The sequence below is a fragment of the Microcaecilia unicolor genome, chromosome 4, assembly GCF_901765095.1.
Source record: "Microcaecilia unicolor chromosome 4, aMicUni1.1, whole genome shotgun sequence".
Taxonomy (NCBI): domain Eukaryota; kingdom Metazoa; phylum Chordata; class Amphibia; order Gymnophiona; family Siphonopidae; genus Microcaecilia; species Microcaecilia unicolor.
This window is the reverse complement of record NC_044034.1, coordinates 143,533,341-143,554,583: the sequence shown is the minus strand read 5'-3', so window position 1 is coordinate 143,554,583 and position 21,243 is coordinate 143,533,341. Positions and strand designations below refer to the sequence as shown.

Here is a 21,243-nt window from a genome sequence, read left to right as displayed (position 1 = left end):
ATATCCGGCAAGATCCCAGAACAGCAAAACAGATTTTATGTTGCTTATCCTAGACTATGCATTGGATTTTAGGAAATTATCCAAACCTTTTTTAAACCCTGCTAAGCTAACTGCCTGAATAGTTTGGTTACATAGGTTTGGATTTGGATTTGATTTTGATAAGATGACAACGCACTTCAAAAGCATCAACTCTGTTCTGTTTTGACAATGTGGTACTGTACAGAACATATCTACCCTTTTAAAGAAAATTAATATTCCTTGGATGTACCTATAGTGTAGTTCTCAATTCTTCAATTGTATTTATACACATTTATTTACATGTTTTAAATCATTTTATTATATATAAAATAACACTGAAATTGCAAATCAAAGTTTGTTTGGTTTAACAACTTGTTATATGACATATTTATTGAAGAGGCTTGATTGGTTACATGTCTGCATTTCATCACAATTTGTTCCTTTTCTCCTAACACTATTCAATTGTATCTTGGCATATTGGATAACTTGAAGTCACATAACAGGTTTTGGATATAAATCATTTAGAACAGAGAAGAAAAAGATTCATGGAGGAATAATGAAGTAAAAACAGTTGTGTTTTTCTTTTTTTTTTATGAATTCTGTGTGTCATGTCATCATTTAGTTCATTTTGTTACATTTTTAATTGCTTTTTGACCTTTTGTGTCCTGCAGATATGTAACGTAAAAAAAATGCCCAGATGATCGAAATTAGAAAAAGAAGTAATTATAAGAAAAATTGACTTTTTGTCACTTTAATATATTTTTTTCTCAACATAGCCTTGGGATCTGATCTAAGATTATTTAGTTTAAGATGGAAGAAAAAAACATCTGCCAAGGTTCTTATATACTCTATGTGATAAACAGACATTTTTAAAAACGCCTTTGAAATACAAAATATAGTTCCAAGATAAGCACTTTCCTTTTGTTTGTTAACCTTGTGATAACGCACAGGTTTTTCAAAACAGATTTTCTTCTTTTTATGTTGGCATTTTCCACCTATTCTGGTTTGGTACATTGCTACAAGCCTTTATGTTCAGTATTTCTCTCTATTTAATGGTTCCTCTGGCTCCCAGCACAAGTGGCTTCTTGATTCAACCAACAGATGTTGCTGTTGTGTAATAGCTGAAACTCCCTTTTCTTGTGGACTGTCAACACTGTGTCTGCAGTGGTGTGACCAGGAGTAGTAGTGTAAGGAATGATGCCAAATTTAAATATTGCAAATTTTGGGATAATTATTTATCTAACTATGACACTGCCTGTCTCAAACATTTCCTAGAAACTAAATAAACCAGCTCATATTCAAAGTGATTTAAGCTCCAGTTAAATCACTTACTGCTGCCTAAATGTTATTCAGTGGCACTTAACCAGACAGTGCCACTGAATATCACCACAGACTGCCCAACAAAAAAGTGAGCAGGTCAGGGATGGCACCCCCGCGCTTTCCCACTCTTGGCAGGCTCAATGTGGCTTACATGGGGCAATGGAGGGTTAAGTGACTTGCCCAGAGTCACAAGGAGCTGCCTGTGCCTGAAGTGACAATCGAACTCAGTTCTCCAGGACCAAAGTCCACCACCCTAACCACTAGGCCACTCCTCCACTATTGTGGATGATGGCACTATTCCCAGAGGGATAGGGCTAGTGTTGGGGGGCGGGGGGGGATTGGGCTGATGGCGGAGATTGGGATGTATTGAGGGAGAGCAACTGATAGTGCTGGTGCAGCAGCGTATCCACGTGCTGCGCTACTTCAGTTGTGCTATCAGCAGTCGGGCCACCTAGTACAAGGTAAAGACCTGTGTGCTGTCACCACTGGCTGCACCAACTCCCACCCCTGTCACGCCCACTCCCATGTTAACCACCTTATGCACATTTTTATCACAAATGCACCTGTTTTAGCACAGTAGGCAGTAACATGGGTCTGCGCTACTGCCTGCCATACTGATAGTGCTGCGTTAGCTGTTTAGTGTACATTAGTAAAAGAACCCCTTCGGAATATGCGGCTTCAACACTTAAAACTTCTAATGCTACAATGTAGATAATTGTTTGATGATACGATGAGAATGTATTATATTATATACATACATTTGGAAGTCACCTACATTTTTTAAGTAATATCTTATCTTTCTGTTACCTGTCTTGAATCATAACGAACAGTGGGCTATAAATATATTTTAAATTAAATAACATTATTTTCCTTGTGTTTCTCATTCTGTAACATTTGCAGTCTTTCAGCTGTGTTATTCATCTGTATCTAACAGAATCTGTTTTTTAAAGAAAATGATCTGAGACAAAGTAGAAAAGAAGGCAGAACTTCTATCAAAAAAAATTATCTTGGTAAATTGAAGCACACTGTTATTTTATGCTTGTCTTAAAATGTTAATCATAAAAGTATTTGTCTGTGCTCTGTACAGCCAGTAGCAAAATAGTGGGAATATCTGTACAGTTTAATACAAACACTATTGTACTATAATGTGCTGAACTGCTATGCTTTTTCTATTCCATACACATCATGTAAGTTAATTCCTTCTAGAAAATAACAGATTTTCTGTGGGAGAAGAGTAGAAGATACAGCTATATGATTCTCTGCCAATAGCAACAGAGCTGGATTAAAAAAAAAAAAAAGATGTTAGCAGATTGGTGTTGTGTAGGCAGGGTGATTCCCATAACAATGTAGCTTGCAAGGACCACCCATGCAGTATCACCTCTAGCCATTTGTACTAAATATTCCCTTTTGCACAGCAAGCATGATATAGAATAATAATTATAGTGTCACAGAAAACTGTGACTTAGCACTCTATCAGGCTGGCTACCATTTCTGACAAGAAACTAGTTTTATTTATTTGTTAAACCTGTAATCTGTTTAATTGCAAAAACACCATAAGTCAGGAACAGCAATTAAATTTACATATAGATAACACATCAGTATTGAAAAGTTAGTCCTCCCTAGAAACTATTGCTAGGGGGATTAAAGCGCTCTCATGTTGGCATTTGAATAATGTGTTTCAGTTTGAATCTTTATAAAACTGAATTAATGGTTATTTAGCAATGTCAGCTGTTATGTGTGGGTTTCTGTTGATGACCAGAAAATTGAAGCACGGATTGAGGTATGATACCTAAGAGTTTTACTGGACAGTACTCTATCCTTTAAGCCACTTATCAAACAAACAATTAAGGGCTCTTTTTCCAAGGTATGCTTACTTAGACAATTGAAAAATTATTTGGAAGCAATGACTTTGTTTTGAGACTCGTTATTCTGCTGTGTTTGGACCATTATAAGGTGAAATTTGTCCCTATCTGATGATTTATTTTTCTTTTAAGTCCTTCTAGACCAGTCCAGACTAATGGGTTGCACTCCCCAACCAACTAGGTGAAGGCAGGGTACACAAAACTTCAGTGACACCACCACTATAAAGATTGGTGCAGTCCTGTATTTCTCCAGTATTCTCCACTTCCAGCAGTGCCTCCATCTATTTTTGGGGAGCACAACCCATTAGTATTGACTGGTCTATCAGGAGGAAAAGGAACAAGTCTTTACAAGTTTGTTTTCCTCACAGAAGAGTTTTGTAAGCACCAAATGCGCCCTATGTGATGCGCCCCCAACTGATGTGGTGCGCTATCCACTTTGTGACGTCAGCACAAGGGAAGCCCTGCTAGGGCAATGCCTATATTTCCCATGTCTTTTAAATTAGTCATACCTTTCTGTGGAACTCAGCTGTCTCTACAACATATGATTTGCTAGCACCTATGAGATCATGTTCTGTTGTGGATTAGGACTTGGTTATTGGACAGAAAGCAGAGAGTAGGGCTAAATAGCCATTTCTCTCAATGGAGGAGGGTGAATAGTGGAGTGCCACCGGAATTTGTACTGGGACCAGTGCTATTTAACACATTTATAAATGATCTTGGAATTGGAATGACGAATGAGTTGATTACATTTGCAGTTAACACAAAACTATTCAAGGTTGTTAAAACACATAAGTACTGTGAAAAATTGCAGAAATACCTTAGGAAATTGGAAGACTGGTCATCCAAATGGCATATGAAATTTAATGTGGATAAGTACAAAGTGATGCACATTGGGAAGAAATAATCCGAATCATAGTTATCTGATGCCAGGGGGATAGAACCCAAGAAAAAGATCTAGGTGATATTGTAGACAATATGCTAAAATAATTAGCCCAGTGTGCGGCGGTGGCCAAGAAAGCAAACAATGCTAGGAATTATTAGGAAAGGAATGGTATAGAAGTGATAAATAGTAGTAGTAGTAGTAAGTAAGACCAAGAATACTATAATGCCTCTGCATTGCTCCATGGTGCAACCTCACCTTGAATATTGCGTTCAGTTCTGGTAACCATATCTCAAAAAAGATATAGCAGAATTAGAAAAGGTTCAAAGAAGAGCAACCAAAATGATAAACGGGGTGAACTCCTATCATATGAGGAAAGGCTAAAGAGGTTAGGGCTCTTCAGCTTGGAAAAGAGATGGAGGAGGGGAGATATGATTGAGGTCTACAAAATCCTGAGTGGTGTAGAACGAGTAGGATTGAATTGATTGTTTACGCTTTCAAAAAGTACAAAGACTGGGGGACACTCAATGAAGTTACATGGAAATACGTTTAAAACAAATATGAGGAAATATTTTTTCACTCACCGAATAGTTAAGCTCTGGAACTCTTTGTAGGAGGATGTAGTAATAGCGGTATCTGGGTTTAAAAAAGGTTTAGGCAAGTTCCTGGAGGAAAAGTCCGTAGTCTGCTATTGAGAAAGACATGGGGAATCCACTACTTGCCCTGGGATTGTTAGCATGGAATGTTACTACTATTTGGATTTCTGCCAAGTAGTTGTGACCTGGATTGGCAACTGTTGGAAACAGGATACTGGGCTAGATGAACCATTGGTCTGACCCTGTATGACTACGCTTATGTTCTTATCCTATTCTCTTAATAGACAAGTGCAAATCTAGCCTTGGTTTGGACCTGAGTTACACCTCATGAAACGCCAGTTGAAGCACACTCAGTGCACGTGGCATAAGCATCGTACACCTCTAAACCATCAGAAATATCAGCACCAAGCTCTTATATATAGAACTACTACTTGACAGGCTAAATAAAAACATTGCTCTGCTTTGATAGCCCATATCTGGTATCAGATATTGAAGACTGTTACAATTGCTTCAAGCACTCATCTAAGATCTTATACTTCACTGTCTGCTGATGCCCTAGCAGATTACTTTGTGTGCCTCATTCCCCGACACCACCTCTTCATGAAAATGAAAATATCTGCTCATGATGCTCACTAACCAGCATATTTTGTGCCTTTAATCTTCCTTCAGCTTCATCTACACTTCAGGCAATGCATTCTTTAAAATGCTGTACCTCACCATCAGACCCTATACCATCGTCTCTAGTATTGTGGTTTCAAGCTACACTTCTTCCTTTTGTCCGTTCAGTGATCACTGGCAGCCTGAGTTCAGGTATTGTGCCTATAACATTGAAAACTGCTCACATTTACCTGAAATTGAAAATTCTCTACTCTTTCTCCTAACAATTACCGGCCGATCACTCAACTCCCTTAGATATCCAAAGTAGCAGAAAGGATTGTTCTGAACCAACTGGAAGACTATCTTGAAAAACTTAGTGCACGCCACCAAAATCAAAGTAGATTTCAAATGCAACAAAGTACTAAGCCTTCCCTAATTGGAATGACCACTTTCATTTACCAAACTTTAGACCAAGGTAAGACCTCTATTCTTATTTCCCTTGACCTATCATCAGCTTTCAACCTGCTGAACCATTCTTTTCTAATAGCAAGACTTCACATTTCAGATACTGCATTAGAGTGGTTCTGCTCATACCTGTCTACAGAACCAGTACTGTCCGCTGGCTAGGTGATTCATCCCATTCATATTTTCTTACATGTAGTGTCCCACAGGAGTCCATCCTTTACTTACACTTGTATAGTCTCTGGGTTTAACCCCATTTGTATATGCTGATTATATTTAGATCTTGTCAAGTCTAGATTGTAATAACCTCACAGCAATTTACTGCCCTTAATCAGAATCTAGAATAGATTGCGGAATGGCTAATTGTACAAAAACTAAAATTGAATCGAGAAAAAACTAAAGGTCTACTTAGCAACCAAAGAGCTCGCCCAACACCTTGTGCCCCAGTTTCTTTGGCAGGCACACCAATTGGCTTTACATCTTCAGTAAAAATACTTGGAGTCTTCATCAATGAAAATATGAATTTTCAGTCACAGGTCTCCAATATCACTAAAGGCTGTTTTTATAAATTAAAACAACTTTTCCTCAGTTGAACATCTATTCGACAAAACAGCTCTTAGGATTCTTATCCATTCTTTTGTTATAACAAAACTGGATTATTGTAATTCCTTATTGTAAGGTACAAGAGTCAACAGCCTACATCACTTCCAGACTCTCCAAAATGCAGCAATAAAACTGGTGACGATCAAAAAAATACGATCACATTGCCCCTTTCTTCGTGAAAAACATAGTTCTTATGCGGCTAGAGCTTGGCTTAGCTGACTTCATTCGGTTATAGAGGACCGATCAGGAGACTGATCTGTCTAGGGCTCCTGAGTTCTCTCACATGGACGTGGACCTCGCCTACTTGGCTGATGCCCTTTATGATTTGGTTCGTTTGTTGGCCAAGCTGATGGTGTTGGCTGTGTCCTCTCTGTGTCTTTTGTGTCTCTGTCATTGGTCAGCGGATATGGCCTCCAAACAGCCCTTTTGAGGTAAATTGCTGTTTGGGGAGGATCTAGAGAAGATTGTGAAGGAATTGGGGGATTCCAAGTCTTAGTGCCTCCCTAGGATAAACCCATGCCCGGTCTGCGTCAGGGATATTTGAGATCTTGGATTCAGGAGGTGAGTCGGTATCGTCTGGGATGGTCTTCAGGGCCTTTTCAGCGCTCTCATTTTAGCAGTGCTCTGTCTTTCGCAATCACAAACGGGCTTCAGCAGCTCCTGCTTGCCCGGGAACTGCGCCTCGATCTTCCCAATGATGGGGCGCTGGTCGACTCTGGGGGAGCAGATAGGTGGTCGGGTGACCCTGTTCCACCCGGAGTGGGTCCTCGATGTGTGTGGGAAGGTTACAAACTCGAATTTGACTCTCCCGTTGCAGATTTCTTTTCTTGAATCCCAGTGTTCCACGCGCTCCAAGAGGATGGCGGTACTGAGCACTCTGCAAGACCTCCTGTAGTTGGGGGGCCATCATTCTTGTGTCTCCCCTTGAAGTTTGGAAGGGACGCTATTCCATCTATTTTGTGGTTCCCAAAAAGGGAGGAGCCTTTAGACCCATTCTCGACCTAAGAAAGGTGAACAAGTTTTTGCAGGTTTGACACTTTCGCATGGAGACCTTCTGAGCCATCAGTGTAGCGGTTCAACTTGGCGAGTTCTTGATGACTCTCAGTCTTTGGGAGGTATACTTGTATATCCTGATTTGGTAGTCTCATCAGAGATTCCTTAGGTTTGTGGTCCTGGGTCGTCACTTCCAGTTTTGGGCTCGTCCCTTTGGCCTAGCCACCACTCCATGCACCTTCCCCAAGGTCATGATGGTGGTGTCGGCCTTTCTGTGAAAAGAGGGGATTTGGGTGTATCCTTATCTCGACGACTGGTTGATCTAAGCAGCATCGGTGCAGGAGAGTCGCGTGGCCACCGATCGCATTATAGCCCTCCTCCAATCCTTGGGCTGGGTGATCAACAGAGCCAAGGAGTGTGCTTCGACACGAGGCAAGGGAAGGTGTTCCAGCCAGATGGTCAGCTAATCAAGTTGATTTCACAAGTTTGTTCCTTGCTTCGCATGCCCTGTCCCTGGGATTATGTTCAAGTTCTGGGTTCCATGGCAGCTTGTGTGCTCTTGCATGTGGGCAAGAGCACAAAGGCGTCCCCTCCGGCACTTCCTGTTCAGCAGGTGGTCACTGACTTCTCTGGACTATCAACGGTGACTGCCCTGGTTGGACAGAGCCAGGAACAGCTTGGCGTGGTGGCTGTTTCCGCTGAATTTGCAGAAGAGCATGCCGTTGGCCACCCCACAATGGGGGTTAGTTGTTACAGATACCAGTCTTTCAGGGTGAGGAGCCTATTGTCTGAATCAGGTTGCTCAGGGGAACTGGACTTCGCTCGAGGTGGCTTGACCTATTAATCATTTGGAATTGAGAGCAGTTGTGAATGCCTTGGCAAGTTTTCAAGATCTGCTGGAGGGCAAGGCGGTTTGAGTCTTGTCGGACAACACTAAGGCAGTGACCTATATCAGTGGCCTATATCAATCGGCAGGGGGGCACCCACAGTTTGCTTCTGGTGGCCAAGGCTCTCTGTCTTCTGGATTGAGTGGAGACTCATGGTTAGAGCCTTCTGGTGCGAGTAGCGCGCTGCGCAACCACGTTCTCAGTTATCTTTTTTCCACGAGAGGAGCAGCAGTTTTCTCTGTGGCTCCTTTTTCACCTGAGAATGAGCCTTTCAGTGCCTTTCTTAAAGCACTTTTTCAGCATTTTTGGCGTTCTTTTGCCTCTTTTTTTTTTTTCCCCCCCTTTCGTTTTTTTCACGGCTGTACTTAGGCCTACTTGGCTGGGTTCCTTCTCCTTTTGTGCATCTTTCCTTTTGGCACAATTGCGTTTTTTGATTTAGCCGAAGCTGTCTTCCCTTCCATGTTATCGAAGACTCCCAGTGGCTTCAAATGCTGTACTCGGTGCAACCGGACCATCTCAGGTACAGATACCCATTCTTGGTGTATCTAGTTCCTTGGGCCCGATCATAGCCCAGCAAGTTGTGCCCTTTGTCTTTGTATGAAGAAGAGGACACAAACTGCCCAAGAGGCTCAGAGAGAAAATCTTTTTGGAGCCCGGTCCAGTCCTTCAACATCGACAACGGGAGTTGAGGTAGGGATGGCTGCTCAGAGACCCTGATACACTGGGAGCAGTGAGGCATCAAGTGAGTCTCCATCTACCTCGAGGCCTCTTGCTATGCAGGCCTCCCGGGACCGCCCCTAGGCAACAGGAGGATTCAACGTCATCCTTGTTGGCACTGAGGAGTCTCGGTGAGGTGCATTGGGCAAAGGCTAAGAAGCATCAACAGCGTTCTCCTTTGACACACGTTGCCGGGAGCTTCGGAGCGCTGAAGAGTTCGGCACCTGAGAAGTGTCGATGTAGGGAGGACCACTCCCCCTCCATTCAGGAGGTGCCAACGAGTCTGTCTCCTAGCAGCTGAGATCCTGCTCCTGCAGCATAGATCCTGCTCCTGCGTCCCAAGCGCTTCTGCAAACTGATCTCCAACTGGCCCCACAGCCTTTGCCGATGGCGACTCTTGACACGTGGATCTGGGCCCTGCTTCCAGAACTTCTGTAAGGCTTGCTGCATTGAAGTGCATCGGCGTCAGAGGTGCTTGCGCCTACCATGCCTCATGCTGCAATTACAGCTGACCCTCAACCCGCGGAGAGGCCATTCTATTCCCCGTAGCAGTGGAGGATGAGCCCAGGGCCAAGATGCTCGATATCCTGGACTACACCTCTCCACCTAGGGAGGCTGTAACGGCTTCTCTGCATGAGGTACTCAAGGAAGTCCTCATGCGGAACTGGGCGTCCCCTCTGTCCCTATGATCCCTAACAAAATTGATTCTCAATATCGGATCCACGAGGAACCTGGGTTGGTGAGGTCTCAGTTACCCCACAACTCCATGGTGGTGGATGCCGCTGTCAAAAGGGCGAAGAGTACTAGGGACTATGCCTCAGCTCCCCCAGGCAGAGAAGCTAGGACCTTTGACTCTTTGGGGAGGAAAATGTATCAGGCTGCAATGCTCATTGCCTGCATTCAATCATACCAGCTTTTCATGAGCGTCTACTTGTAGAACTTGGTGAGGCAGCTGTCTGACTTGGTTGAATCGCTCCCTCTGGAGCACGCTGAGCCTTTCCGCCAGTCGGTCAAACGGCAGAAGGTGTGTCGCAAGTTCTTGGCTGGGGGCACTTACAACACATTTGACGTGGCATCCAGAATCTCTGCTCAAGGTATAGAAATGGTCAGACTCTCATGGCTGCGTGTTTCTGACTTGGACCATTGGATCCACAGAGGATGGCGGATGCCTCTTGCCGTGGGGATAACCTTTTCGGAGAGAATGTCGAAGAACTGGTTGACCAGATCAAAAAGCACACAGATGCTATGTCTTCTATCTCCCGCCGTGCACCTTCTGCGACCACTACCTCATCTAGGAGGTATTTTGGTGGGTCCCGGAGTGCTTCCTATTCTAGGCATAGGTACACTCCTATGGCTCGCCCCAGTGTGCTTGTTCTCATCAACAGCATGTGCCCAAGTCCCCTGCTGCTTCCCAGTAAAAGCATGGGATGCGCTTTTGACTGGCTCCAGCAAAGCATAGCTGCCATAAAAGTGTCCGTGCCGGACGACTTGCCGGTTGGAGGGAGGTTAGCATTTTTTAACCAAAGGTGGCCTGTCATAACCTCCGATTTGTAGGTTCCTCAAATAGTCTGATTAGGATACACCCTCAATTTGATATCCAAACCACCAAATTGCCCACCGAGAACTCATTCATTTAGCTCTCGGCACAAGCAGGTACTTGCAGAGGAACTCTCCGCCTTTCTAAAGGCCCACGTGGTCGAACCCGTTTCACCAGGGGAAGAAGCGCAGGGATTCTATTCCATGTACTTCCTTGTGCAGAAAAAGACAGGGGGGATGCGTCTCATCCTAGATCTACGGGCCCTGAACAAATCCGAGACAAGTTCAGGATGGTTTCCCTGGGCACCTTTATTCCCATGATTCAGCAAAACGATTTTTAAGTGAGTTTTCATGTTTTTAGACCCCTGAGGAAGGCTCTGTGCTGAAACACGTCCTGTGTTGAGTCTTTTGGGTCAGTTTACTTTGGCAAAATAAACATTTGTATGCTCTTACCCTTGATTGCCCTGGTCATTTGGAACTTTCTCACTTACACTCTTGTTTTTTTGCTTGCTTTTGTGTGGAAGTTGTGAGGACCCCCTTCCTTTTATCCGACTAGACTACCAGAGAGTCCCCAGGGATGTCTGGCAGAAGAGGTATCGAATGGGGATCAGAAAGAGTGACCTGCCACTGTCATCACGGCTTCATGTTTTTTTGACAGTGGGGACAGCAGCCATGTTACCGGACTGCCAGTCTTGCAACTGCTCATACCTCCTCTTTTAGTGGTGTTAAGTGTAGCCGTGCTATCAGCAGTCATGACAACGCGCAGGATCGAACCATGCACTAGTTGTGATAGGAAGCTATACCTCTATCTCTGTCATGCCTGTGACCCACCCCTACCTGCACCAAGCAGCTAGTGTGGATTTTTACAGTAGCTGTTGAGCACAGGTCCATGCTAATGTCTGTTGCATAGTAAAATACAGTTTTAGAAAAGGACTCCAGTGTCATTTAACTATTTCTGATTAGAATTTGTCAAGTAGGGTAGGATAGTAAAATGTGGTAAGCTGTTGTTTTTTCTCTAGAAGTCTAACGGTTAGATACAAAGTTACTGTTGAATGAATAACAAAATTAAACTGAATTTAAATCTGAAAATGTGTCATACTTGTTATGCCTATGAAATGAGATAATTGTGTTAGGGAAAACAAACATTAACATAGAACATGTGTGTAGCACTCACATTTACAGCTGGGGAAGATTTCAAGAGCAATGAATGCCTAATAGCTCCTGACCTGCTGGTACCAAAATTCAAAATGCTGGTGCTGCTGCTGGGCAGCACCACTCCTCGGCCCTATCCATGATAGTCCAGGATCAGGTAGGAAGAGTTTGAATTTTGGTGCCAGCATGTCAGGAGCAATTGTTCATTGCTCTTGCCTGATATTTGCTTGGTTAAAGGTGAGGAGGGGGGGGGGGGGGGGGGGCTAAGGTCTCGGGGGACCTGAGCTGTGTAAACTCGTATTGGAGCAGCTTGAGTGTCTACCCACTTTGTTTCTAATGTATGCCCATGATAGTTGCACTAACTGCTATATACATCTACATACACACATATATTAGGGCTGCATTTAAATCACAGTTAACGCCTTACTTATTTGTAATATCTGTTATACCACCTTTCACTAGTTATATCAAGGCAGTGTACAATACATTATAGAAAACGGATGGCATACAACAATATATCAGACCTGGGGCCCTTTTACTAAGCTACGGTAAGCACTAATGCTTGCTCACCGCAGGTTAAAAAGCACTACCACGGGGGGCGCTTAGGCATCTCGCAGTACTTTTGGGATTGGCACATTTATTTATTTGTTGCATTTGTACCCCACATTTTCCCACCTATTTGCAGGCTCAGTGTGGCTTACATAATATCGTCAAAGGCGTTTGCCCAGGCGTTGGATAACAAGTACAAAGTTGTATAGTGATCATATTAGGTATAAGTGGAGGGTCGGAATGGATGAAGATTGCGTGTTGTCCTGTTCGATCATAGTCATGCTGTGTTGGTAGGTGAAGAGGGTAGTACTGGGGACGAAGAGTAGGTGTGTTCTGCGCTAATCGGTTAGTGCACCTACATCGCTGCACACTAACCTGTAGCGTGTGAGCCCTTACCGCCAAGAAAATAGGTGTCAGTAAGTGCTCATGCGCCTATGGAGAAATTAACGCATGGCCATTAATGGAAAATGGGGCAATTTTACCGCCATAATTAAAGTGGCCTCACCGCATGGGAAATTCCCACACTGGGGATAGTACTGGTCACTTTTTAGTGCAACGTAGTAAAAGGGCACCACAGACTTTAAAAACAATGATGAATACTTTCTTGGTATACACAAAAGGTAATGGTAATGTATAGTACAACAGTTTTACATTTGAAGGCAATAATATTAAACAGGGTTTTATTAAAAAGGAAGCTAAAGAATTTATCTAAGTCATCAGATAATGGTCCTTTAATTAGTGGCATAGCCTTGGCCTGGATCCCCTCCCCCCCACTTTGGGCTCAGGCCCTCTCCAAAGTTCCAGCACCTGTCCAATGGCTGGTGGGGTTGCCGAAGCCCCGCCAGCCAAAGAAATCCACTGCCTGAGCCTCCCCCTTTCTCTTTATGCTACCTCGGGAGCAAGAAAGAGGCAGTGTGCCTCCGGTCACCGACGCTGGCACTCCCCGAGCATGCTCAGTCGTGCACAAACTAAGCATACGTGGGAAGTGTTTGTGTCAGCAGCTGGATGCGCGCCACCTACTTCCTTCTTGTGCTGCCTCAGGATTAAGGAAGGGGGAGGCTCAGGCAGTAGATTTTTTTTCAGCTAGCTGAGCTTCATCATCCCCACCAACAAATGCGTGATACCTAACACAGCAGGGGAGGAAGGGAGAAGGAAGTACGTGGTCCAAAGTCTCTCTGTCTCCTCTCCCCCCCCCCCCCCAAAAAAAAAAACCCAAAAAATATAGACATCTGGACTTTTGTCTTCAAATCATGTAACGACGTTTTCATTTCCATACTCTGTAAGCCACATTGAGCCTGCAAAAAGGTGGGAAAATGTGGGGTACAATAAATAAATATGCCCCTACATTTAATCATGCAATTAATTGCAGTTTAAAATTTTTTGTCGTGATTCAGCCTAGCATTGTGAATAATGTGGTTAATAAATATTTTAAATAGATATAGATAGCTAGCCCTTGTAAAATTCTGTTAGTCTGGTATAGCAAAATTGACAGAGGCAGGTGGCACCTTACAGACTAATTTATCAAGGGACGAGCTTTTGAAGATTAGAGTCCATTTCATCAGTTTCATGATGTGAGTACATACAAGGAAATGCATGGGGAGGGAGAAGGATACAAAGATAAAGTATTGGAAAGTGCAAGGCAGAGTGTTGAATGGGAGAGATAACTGACAGCTCTGGTGGGCGAGAGAGAACAAGGACAGGATGATCTCTGAGTAGTTAGATTCATACCTGTAGTGCATTCTTTAAAAAAAAAAAAAAAACTCTTTCTACAGTAAAATCTGCCAGTACTTCTTATATCAACAACATTCGATAGAGTACAAAAAATGCTCAAGGGGAAAAAGCCTCAGAACCCTCCCTCCACTTTTGTATTTCAGAAGAAACAATGGTAGGGATTTCGTGGGTAGGTTAACTTCAGAGGCATAAAAAAACCCTTGAGAATAATTTTGTTAAAACTCTAATTGAAACAGTTTTTGTGGATCCAAACAAAATGTGATGTAAACATAAAATTTCAAACTTAAAGCTGTTTAAATTCTCAACGCGAACTGACTGTGGCCAGTTTTGCCCTTATAACTTTGTCAAGGTACTATACTTGTGTCATCTTAAACAGCGTTTGCCTTCTAGAAACGTCACAGAAGTACTGGCATCTCTTATTGCAGAAAGAGGGTTTTTTTTGTTTTTTTGAAAGATTGTATCTTTGATCTCTTTATGTCCTCTGTGATCATACACGTAGTATGCCAAACATCCATTTTCTCCGGGCGTAGGGTAATGGTGGTAAGCTTTTTGAACAGTTCCAGTTTGCTGAGGTGTCCCTTTGAAGTTCTTTCGTAGGAGTATGGCAACTTAAGGTTGCATACAGACTATCCTGCAAGGTTGAAATGTTTTCCTACTGTTTTTGAATTTTGCATGCATACTGGATGTTTTTTGGTCATTTGGTTCTTTTGCTACAGTATTTAAAGTTGAGCCCATGGATTTATCTTAAAAGTTTATTGTGTTTCATGTTTATTTCTTAAGACATTTGTTAGTATACTCACCACCTACTCAATAAGTTTGTTAGTCTGTTAACAAATTGTTTTTTTCACATGTAGAAGTCTGAGCTCTGTAATATATGGATATTGAGACACATTGGGAGGATACAACACCAGGCAAAACTAATACCTGTTTGACAAATATTTATATTGGCCAAAAGTTTAGATTTGGCAGAACTTCTCACACAAGTCCTTTATAAATTAAGAGAGCAACTCTCAACAAATTTACTGTAGCATATTTGAAAAGGAAGGCTAGGCTTTTAAGTTCACGATGTAAACAAGAAAGTGCTTTTTTACATAAAAGTCTAATAGAAAAAATTTAAATTATTTCAAGATAGTGAATTAGATATTATGATAAGTAATCTTTTTTTTTTCTTTTGGTACGTCACAGTGTATCCTAGATATGACTTTTGGAGCAGGGGGCCATACTGAATGTATCCTACAGCAAACTCCTGATGTTCAAATATATGCATTGGACAGGGATCCTACAGCATACAAACTAGCTCAGAAGCTATCACTGTCACACCCGTAAGTACTATAAACCATATTCAGTTTGTGGACCTAGAGATCATATATCAAACATGGTCTGCATTAGTGTGTAAGGAAAGGCCGTTTTGTATTTTCATGATCATGTTTGTAAGGTATACCACTTTCAGGTTTTCCTCTAAAACTAGTGCTAGAGAAATATCCCATTTGACCCTATTTTTGTAAGTCTCTGTAGTGCACGTTACAGTGCATTCTTGCTATTCGCAATGGTATTGTTTATTTAAAAAAACATTACGAACTGCAAATTCGTGAATACTGAAACAATGTCCATATGGGAAAATAGGTTCCAGCTATATCTGTTTCCATGAAATCGCGGAAGGTGTTCCTGCATGGGATAGCCCTTAACAAAAACCTGTACTGGAACTCATTTTTTTTACTGTGCTTGCTGAGAAACCAGATAGAACATATAGTATATTGCATACACATTTTGCACAGAACAGTGCTGGATAATAACATTAAACTCATGGCCAACAGCAGAAACGGACATGCTGGAACGAAACTAACGCACTTATTTTATCACTAAGACACATTACATGTTTTTTTCTCTTAGGATTGGTAGCTTGCAGCTCACTCCTTGGATGCTTTGTGGTCCTTTCCAGAAGCAAATGCCAAAAATGCAAAAGTGAAAGCAAAAGAAGGCTGTTTTGAAATGTTCATGTGTGCGAATACAAGAGCAAAGTGGCATGAATGGCGAATTGTGACCTCTATTTGCACCTTTCTCAGATGTGTGAAATAGTGAATGCTAATTGTGCAAAGAGTGAGAATTCACTGTACTCTCATTAAATGAAGCAAACTGTGGATCATAATTTGTGGGTCCATTGAAAGCAATTTGTATTTTCCCATAGATATAAATTTTGATGAAATTCAAGGTATTCTGGTCATACGGCCAGTAATAACTTAGAATATAGACCATATATCTACTTGACAGGTTGCAAGTGCATAAATGAGTAGAAGTTCTAGCAGAAATGCAAGTGTTCGTGTAACCCAGTTTGCCTGTTATTTTAACGAGGGCACTGTGAAAGACTGGATGTTGGATGGTGCACCATCCTGAAAGGCCTAAGGAACCAAGGAGGTCTAATATTTAGGTAACAACTGCACTGGTTTTGGTGGCTGTTCGGATTATTGTTGGGCATGAAAAGGGAGGGGAAAGGGGCTAGAGATTACTTAAAATTGGGATTTCATATGATCAGCTACTCAGAACAGTGGAGTAGAAAGAAAGAAGATACACTGTTCCTTTTCTTTCTGCTGGACCAGTCCAGATCAGTGGGTTGTGCTGTCTCCAACCAGCAGCTGGAGGCAGAGAACATTGAAGTTCAGTGACATCACCACCACTGTAAGAATTGGTGTAGCTCTGGATTTTTACAGTATTCTCTGCCTTTCAGCAATTGGTTGCAGGTTGGATTGTTGCAGCATTTCTTTTGGTCTGTATCCTGGAAGTTTGGGCTAAGGCCCTCTCACTGGGTGCATCGGGGACAAGCTAGTAGTTCTTGGGATCCATTTAAGGACCTCCCCCTAATTGAACTTGGAGAGCTCTATAGTCCTGAGCTAGGACTAGAATATGCTCCTCCCCTGGTAGGCTTATAACTGGAGGACAAGTGGAGGGTTGTCAGTAAGTGTGGAGAGGGCTGCCTCCTGCGGACTCCTCTGGTGTTTGTCTGTCTACCTGCTTGTGGCTTCCTATCCCTTCTCTTCCTTTATTTCGAAGCAGGATTTTACTGCATGATAACTGCAAATTTTACATGGCACTTTTTGGGGGCTTTCCTTCTTGTTTTTGCAGGTCATGCGCTAATGTTACCATTAATGCGAGGTAACTGCAGAAAGTTAATGCAGGAACACTTACTACCTCCTATTTAGGATGTGCTAAGTGCTCCCATGTTAACTTTGCATTAGCAAGTTAACACAAGGTAAGTATAATGTGCTAGCTGGCTACTGTTTCCACACCCACTCTCCATTCATGCTGTGCCCCCCACACCCCATCCCAGACAAAACATCAGAAAAAAATATAATAATGAGCAGTAGCAAACTACTGCAAAATGCTTCAATGCATTTGTGTGCTAGCTTGTTAATATGTGCTTATTGTGCGATAAAGTCTTAACAATCTTTAGTTTCTATGTAAGCATTTACTGTTAATGTACAGACTTTGGTGGAGCTGCCGGCCAAGATGGCCACTGCAAGTTGCGCTCCACAAAACCCCTGATTGAGGATTCCGACTTGGACCCAGACCCTCTCCCACAAAGTGAGTTCTGCTCCCCCAACCACCCCCAATCGACCGGCAGAGAAAGCGCTGATGTTTGCCTCCCGGAAACCTCGTTGGGAGCTGCTAGCGGCAGGTGCATGTTACCCACCCCCCCATTGTGCACAACGAGCGGGTCCAGCTAGTAGAGGAGAAGCAAGGGCTTGGTGGGGGGCGACTGGCCGCAGAGAGGCTCTGAAAAGCAGTGGTGACAGTTTGGCATTGCTTGCCGATTGCAAGGAGGGAGCTGGAGAGGTGGCGCCGAAGAGAACGGCAAGCGGCACGGTGGAGGGAGCTGAAGAGACAACGCACAGGCGGGGAGAGTATGTCTACCATGGTCCAGGGTCTAAATCGGGCCTTAGATCTGGTAAAGCAGGAAGAGAGCTGGCAACAGTGCCCCCGGTAGTTCCTCCCTGACGCCACTACTGTCTGTAGGGGAGAGTGTGACGCCTGGAGCATCAGATATAGCGCTTCAGTGGAGCAAAGGTCCTGTTCAAAGGTGACGGGGAAAGAGGTGCTGAGATTCCAACATCGGAGAGGCTGCTGGATTGAACCCCGGATACCGAACACGTTGAGGGGAAGACAGGCAGCGCCATTTGAGCCAGGCGCCTACTTCACTTGACAAGAATATTTCCTGAGCCCGGTGTAAGGAACACAGCACAGGGCTGATCCTGTGATTAATTGGTTGGTAAGCAGTGCAGCAGAGCTGAAGTGTGAGCGTTTTCCCCACTCCCCCCCCCCCCCCCCACCTCTTAGCTTCTGGAAGTGCCTGATAGTTATTTTTCCGGTGGAGGAACTTTAATGTACCAGTGTTGCCTGAGGGATGCTGTGTTCTTATATGGCTACTCGAGGTTCCAAGAAGGAAGCAGAGAAGCCTCGAGGAGGAGGCCCAAAGATGGCAGAGAAAAGTGCACCTCCCTCGCCTACTGTGGGTTCCGCCTGGGCATCGGAAATAGTCACAGAGGTCCGACAAGCCCTAGAACAGACTTTGGGAGCACAGTTGAAGCAATTTATAGATAAATTGGACAGCATGGAACATCAATTTGCTACTTTCACCAAGGATCTTCAGGAGGTTCAACAGAGAGTTGGAGACGTAGAAACTTCGACACAAGAATTCTCATTGGAAATCAAGAGTCTTCAAGACAAAGTTGCCTCCTTGGAAGGAAAAGTTGATGACTTGGAAAACCATTCTCATAGAAACAACCTAAGGCTGGGTGGATTATTGGAATCGGTGCACGATGCGAGACTACGCTGTTTTCTGGAAGCTTGGTTCCCTAGGGTCTTACAGCATCAAAGTACAGCTGGCCCTCTGCGTATTGAACGTGCACACAGACTGGGTCCCAGATGATTACCAACAGACCACCCCAGGATATTCATCGTTAGACTGATTCATTACCACAATAAGATGGAGATATTGCCAGCACTTAGAAGCGGCAAAACACTGGAGTATGAAGGACATAAGATCTTGTGTTTTCAAGACTATTCTACCAACGTTTCTCTTCGATGCCGGCAGTTTTCGCTGCTTTGTGGCCACCTACATAAACTGCAAGCACGCTTTAGCTTGTTATATCTGGCAAAGTTGAGGATTCATCACAACGGAACCTTTCAATATTATGATACTGCTGAAGCGGCGCAAGTTTTCGTGGCTCAACTGGAACGTGATAGGCCGAGCACCACTAAGTGACTTATAAGTTCTCAGTATTATACCTGGGACCTTTTTGACAATGACTGAGAGGGTTGGAGGAGTGTGTTTTGTATTTTTTTTCTTCTTCAAAGGCAGAAGTTCTGCTGTTTGTTTGCATTGTTCTGTATGGCTGGGAAGGAGTCTGGGAGTCATTAGATCTATTTTTTTTTTTTTACTAAGTTATAAGTTGGGGTAGCAATTGGGGGTAAGGAAGTCGTGCAGCTTATGGTGCCTATGTGGAGAGGGCAGGGGTTGGGGCGAAGGGGAGGGAGGTTTTTCTTGAGAGGATTGTGAGGTCAGATTTTGGGCAGGGAACTCCAGTTTGTCAGGCGGGGAAATATGCAACAGAAGATACTATGGTTAGGGTGGTGGGGGTACTGGCAGGCCCTTATTGCTCTTTTATGGTGGTTATCAAGTTTCTGTATCATTTATACAATGCTATCATGTAATGCCCTTCAAAATTGCCACTTGGAATGTGGGAGGCATTTCTTTCCCAATTAAACGTCAGAAAATATTTCAAGCGCTAAACCAACAGAAGGTGTCCATAGCTCTCCTCCAAGAAACGCATCTAGATGCAGAGGAACATCAGATGCTGTGCCGTTGGTGGGTTGGTTCTTCTTTTGATTCTTCGGCGAGGGCCAAAAAGATGGGAGTCATAATATTAGTTCGCAAACAGATCCAACTCGTTACCCACCAAATTATTCTTGATGATGCTGGGCGTTTCTTGATAGTCCATGTAACTGCTCCTGTGTAATGTTTATGCACCTGATTCTTACAGTAAAGCCTTCTTTAAACAAATTCTTCATCATATTCAAAGTTTTGATGGGGTCCCTTTTTTGATAGGGGATTTTAATGAAGTGGGGGACCCAAGGTTAGATAGATTTCACGAGACAGCGAGTGGATCCTGTCATGAATCTCGGGAAATTTCAATGTTGAGTGAAGTCCTGGATTTGGTGGATGTTTGACGCACCTTACACCTGATAGAATGGGGTTATACTCATCTGTCTAGGGCACATGCCACCATGTCCAGGATAGACTACATTTTCATTTTGCGTTGTTTGTTTACAGTGATACAGGCAGCAGAGATTGGACCCATTAAAATTTCAGATCACGCTACTGTACCTGCCTGCTTGAAGTTCCCTGGGGCATCACCATGACATTATCAGTGGAAGTTCCCTATTTGGCTTTATGGAGATGGGAAATCTTTAGACTTTATTTCACTGAAATATCAGGTGTTTAAAGAAACAAATGCTGCCCATGTGGATAATCCTGTCTTATACTGGGACTGCTGCTAAAGCAGTGCTTAGAGGAGAGATTATAGCTTATGTTAGTCATCAAAAGAAGTTCAGAGACAGGGAACTGCACCCGTTGGAAAGGGAGGTAACACATATGAGACGTCTTTATGGGATCCACCACATTGTACAGATTAAAGCCACCCTCCCACTCTGTCAGACTGTCAAAGTAATGCTTTGATGTTTCTCTTATATATACTATCTGCTACCACATTTGCTTATTTCCGATCTGACGAAGAAGGGCAACCTTTGAAAGCTAATCAAGAAATGTATCACAGCACCCAAAAATTGCATAGTTATTTTCAATATTAGTTATACAAGCACGTAAATAAGAGTGGTTGATTGCTAGCTCGATTGGTTTGTCCCCATCGGGGTCCATTTAAGATTGATGCTCTCTATTCTTCTATAGGGGTCTTGGAAAATAAGGACGTTCAAATCAACCACATTATGAGAAACTACTGTGCACAACTGTATTCGTCCCCTGAACCTCCTCCATTGGAAAGCTCTATGTACCTTTCTGATCTGGATCTTTCACAGTTGGATCCAGACAATTTGGCTATGCTAAATGCTCCTTTTGAGGTGGAGGAACTATCTTGGGCTATACAGAGGGGACCCATCGGTAAGGCTCCTGGACCTGATGGCTATAGAGAATTCTATAAGGTGTTGAGGGACGGTTGTCTAAACCTCGGCGGCTAGCCCAGATAGTAATTTTACTGAAACCAGGTCAAGATCCACAAACCAGAATTATATCAACCGATGTCATTGCTCAGTTATGAAGCTAAATTGTTTGC

The 21,243-nt window shown here is 43.2% G+C and overlaps 1 protein-coding gene across 1 annotated transcript in view; it reads left to right on the top strand.

Annotated features, from left to right (window-relative positions):
- Positions 1 to 21,243, top strand: part of METTL15 (methyltransferase like 15) — a 277,974-nt gene that overhangs the window by 105,849 nt on the left and 150,882 nt on the right. Inside the window, exon 3 of the mRNA XM_030200687.1 lies at positions 15,089 to 15,225. Coding sequence (XP_030056547.1) covers positions 15,089 to 15,225 — 137 coding nt within the window. The remainder of the gene's footprint in view (positions 1 to 15,088; positions 15,226 to 21,243) is intronic.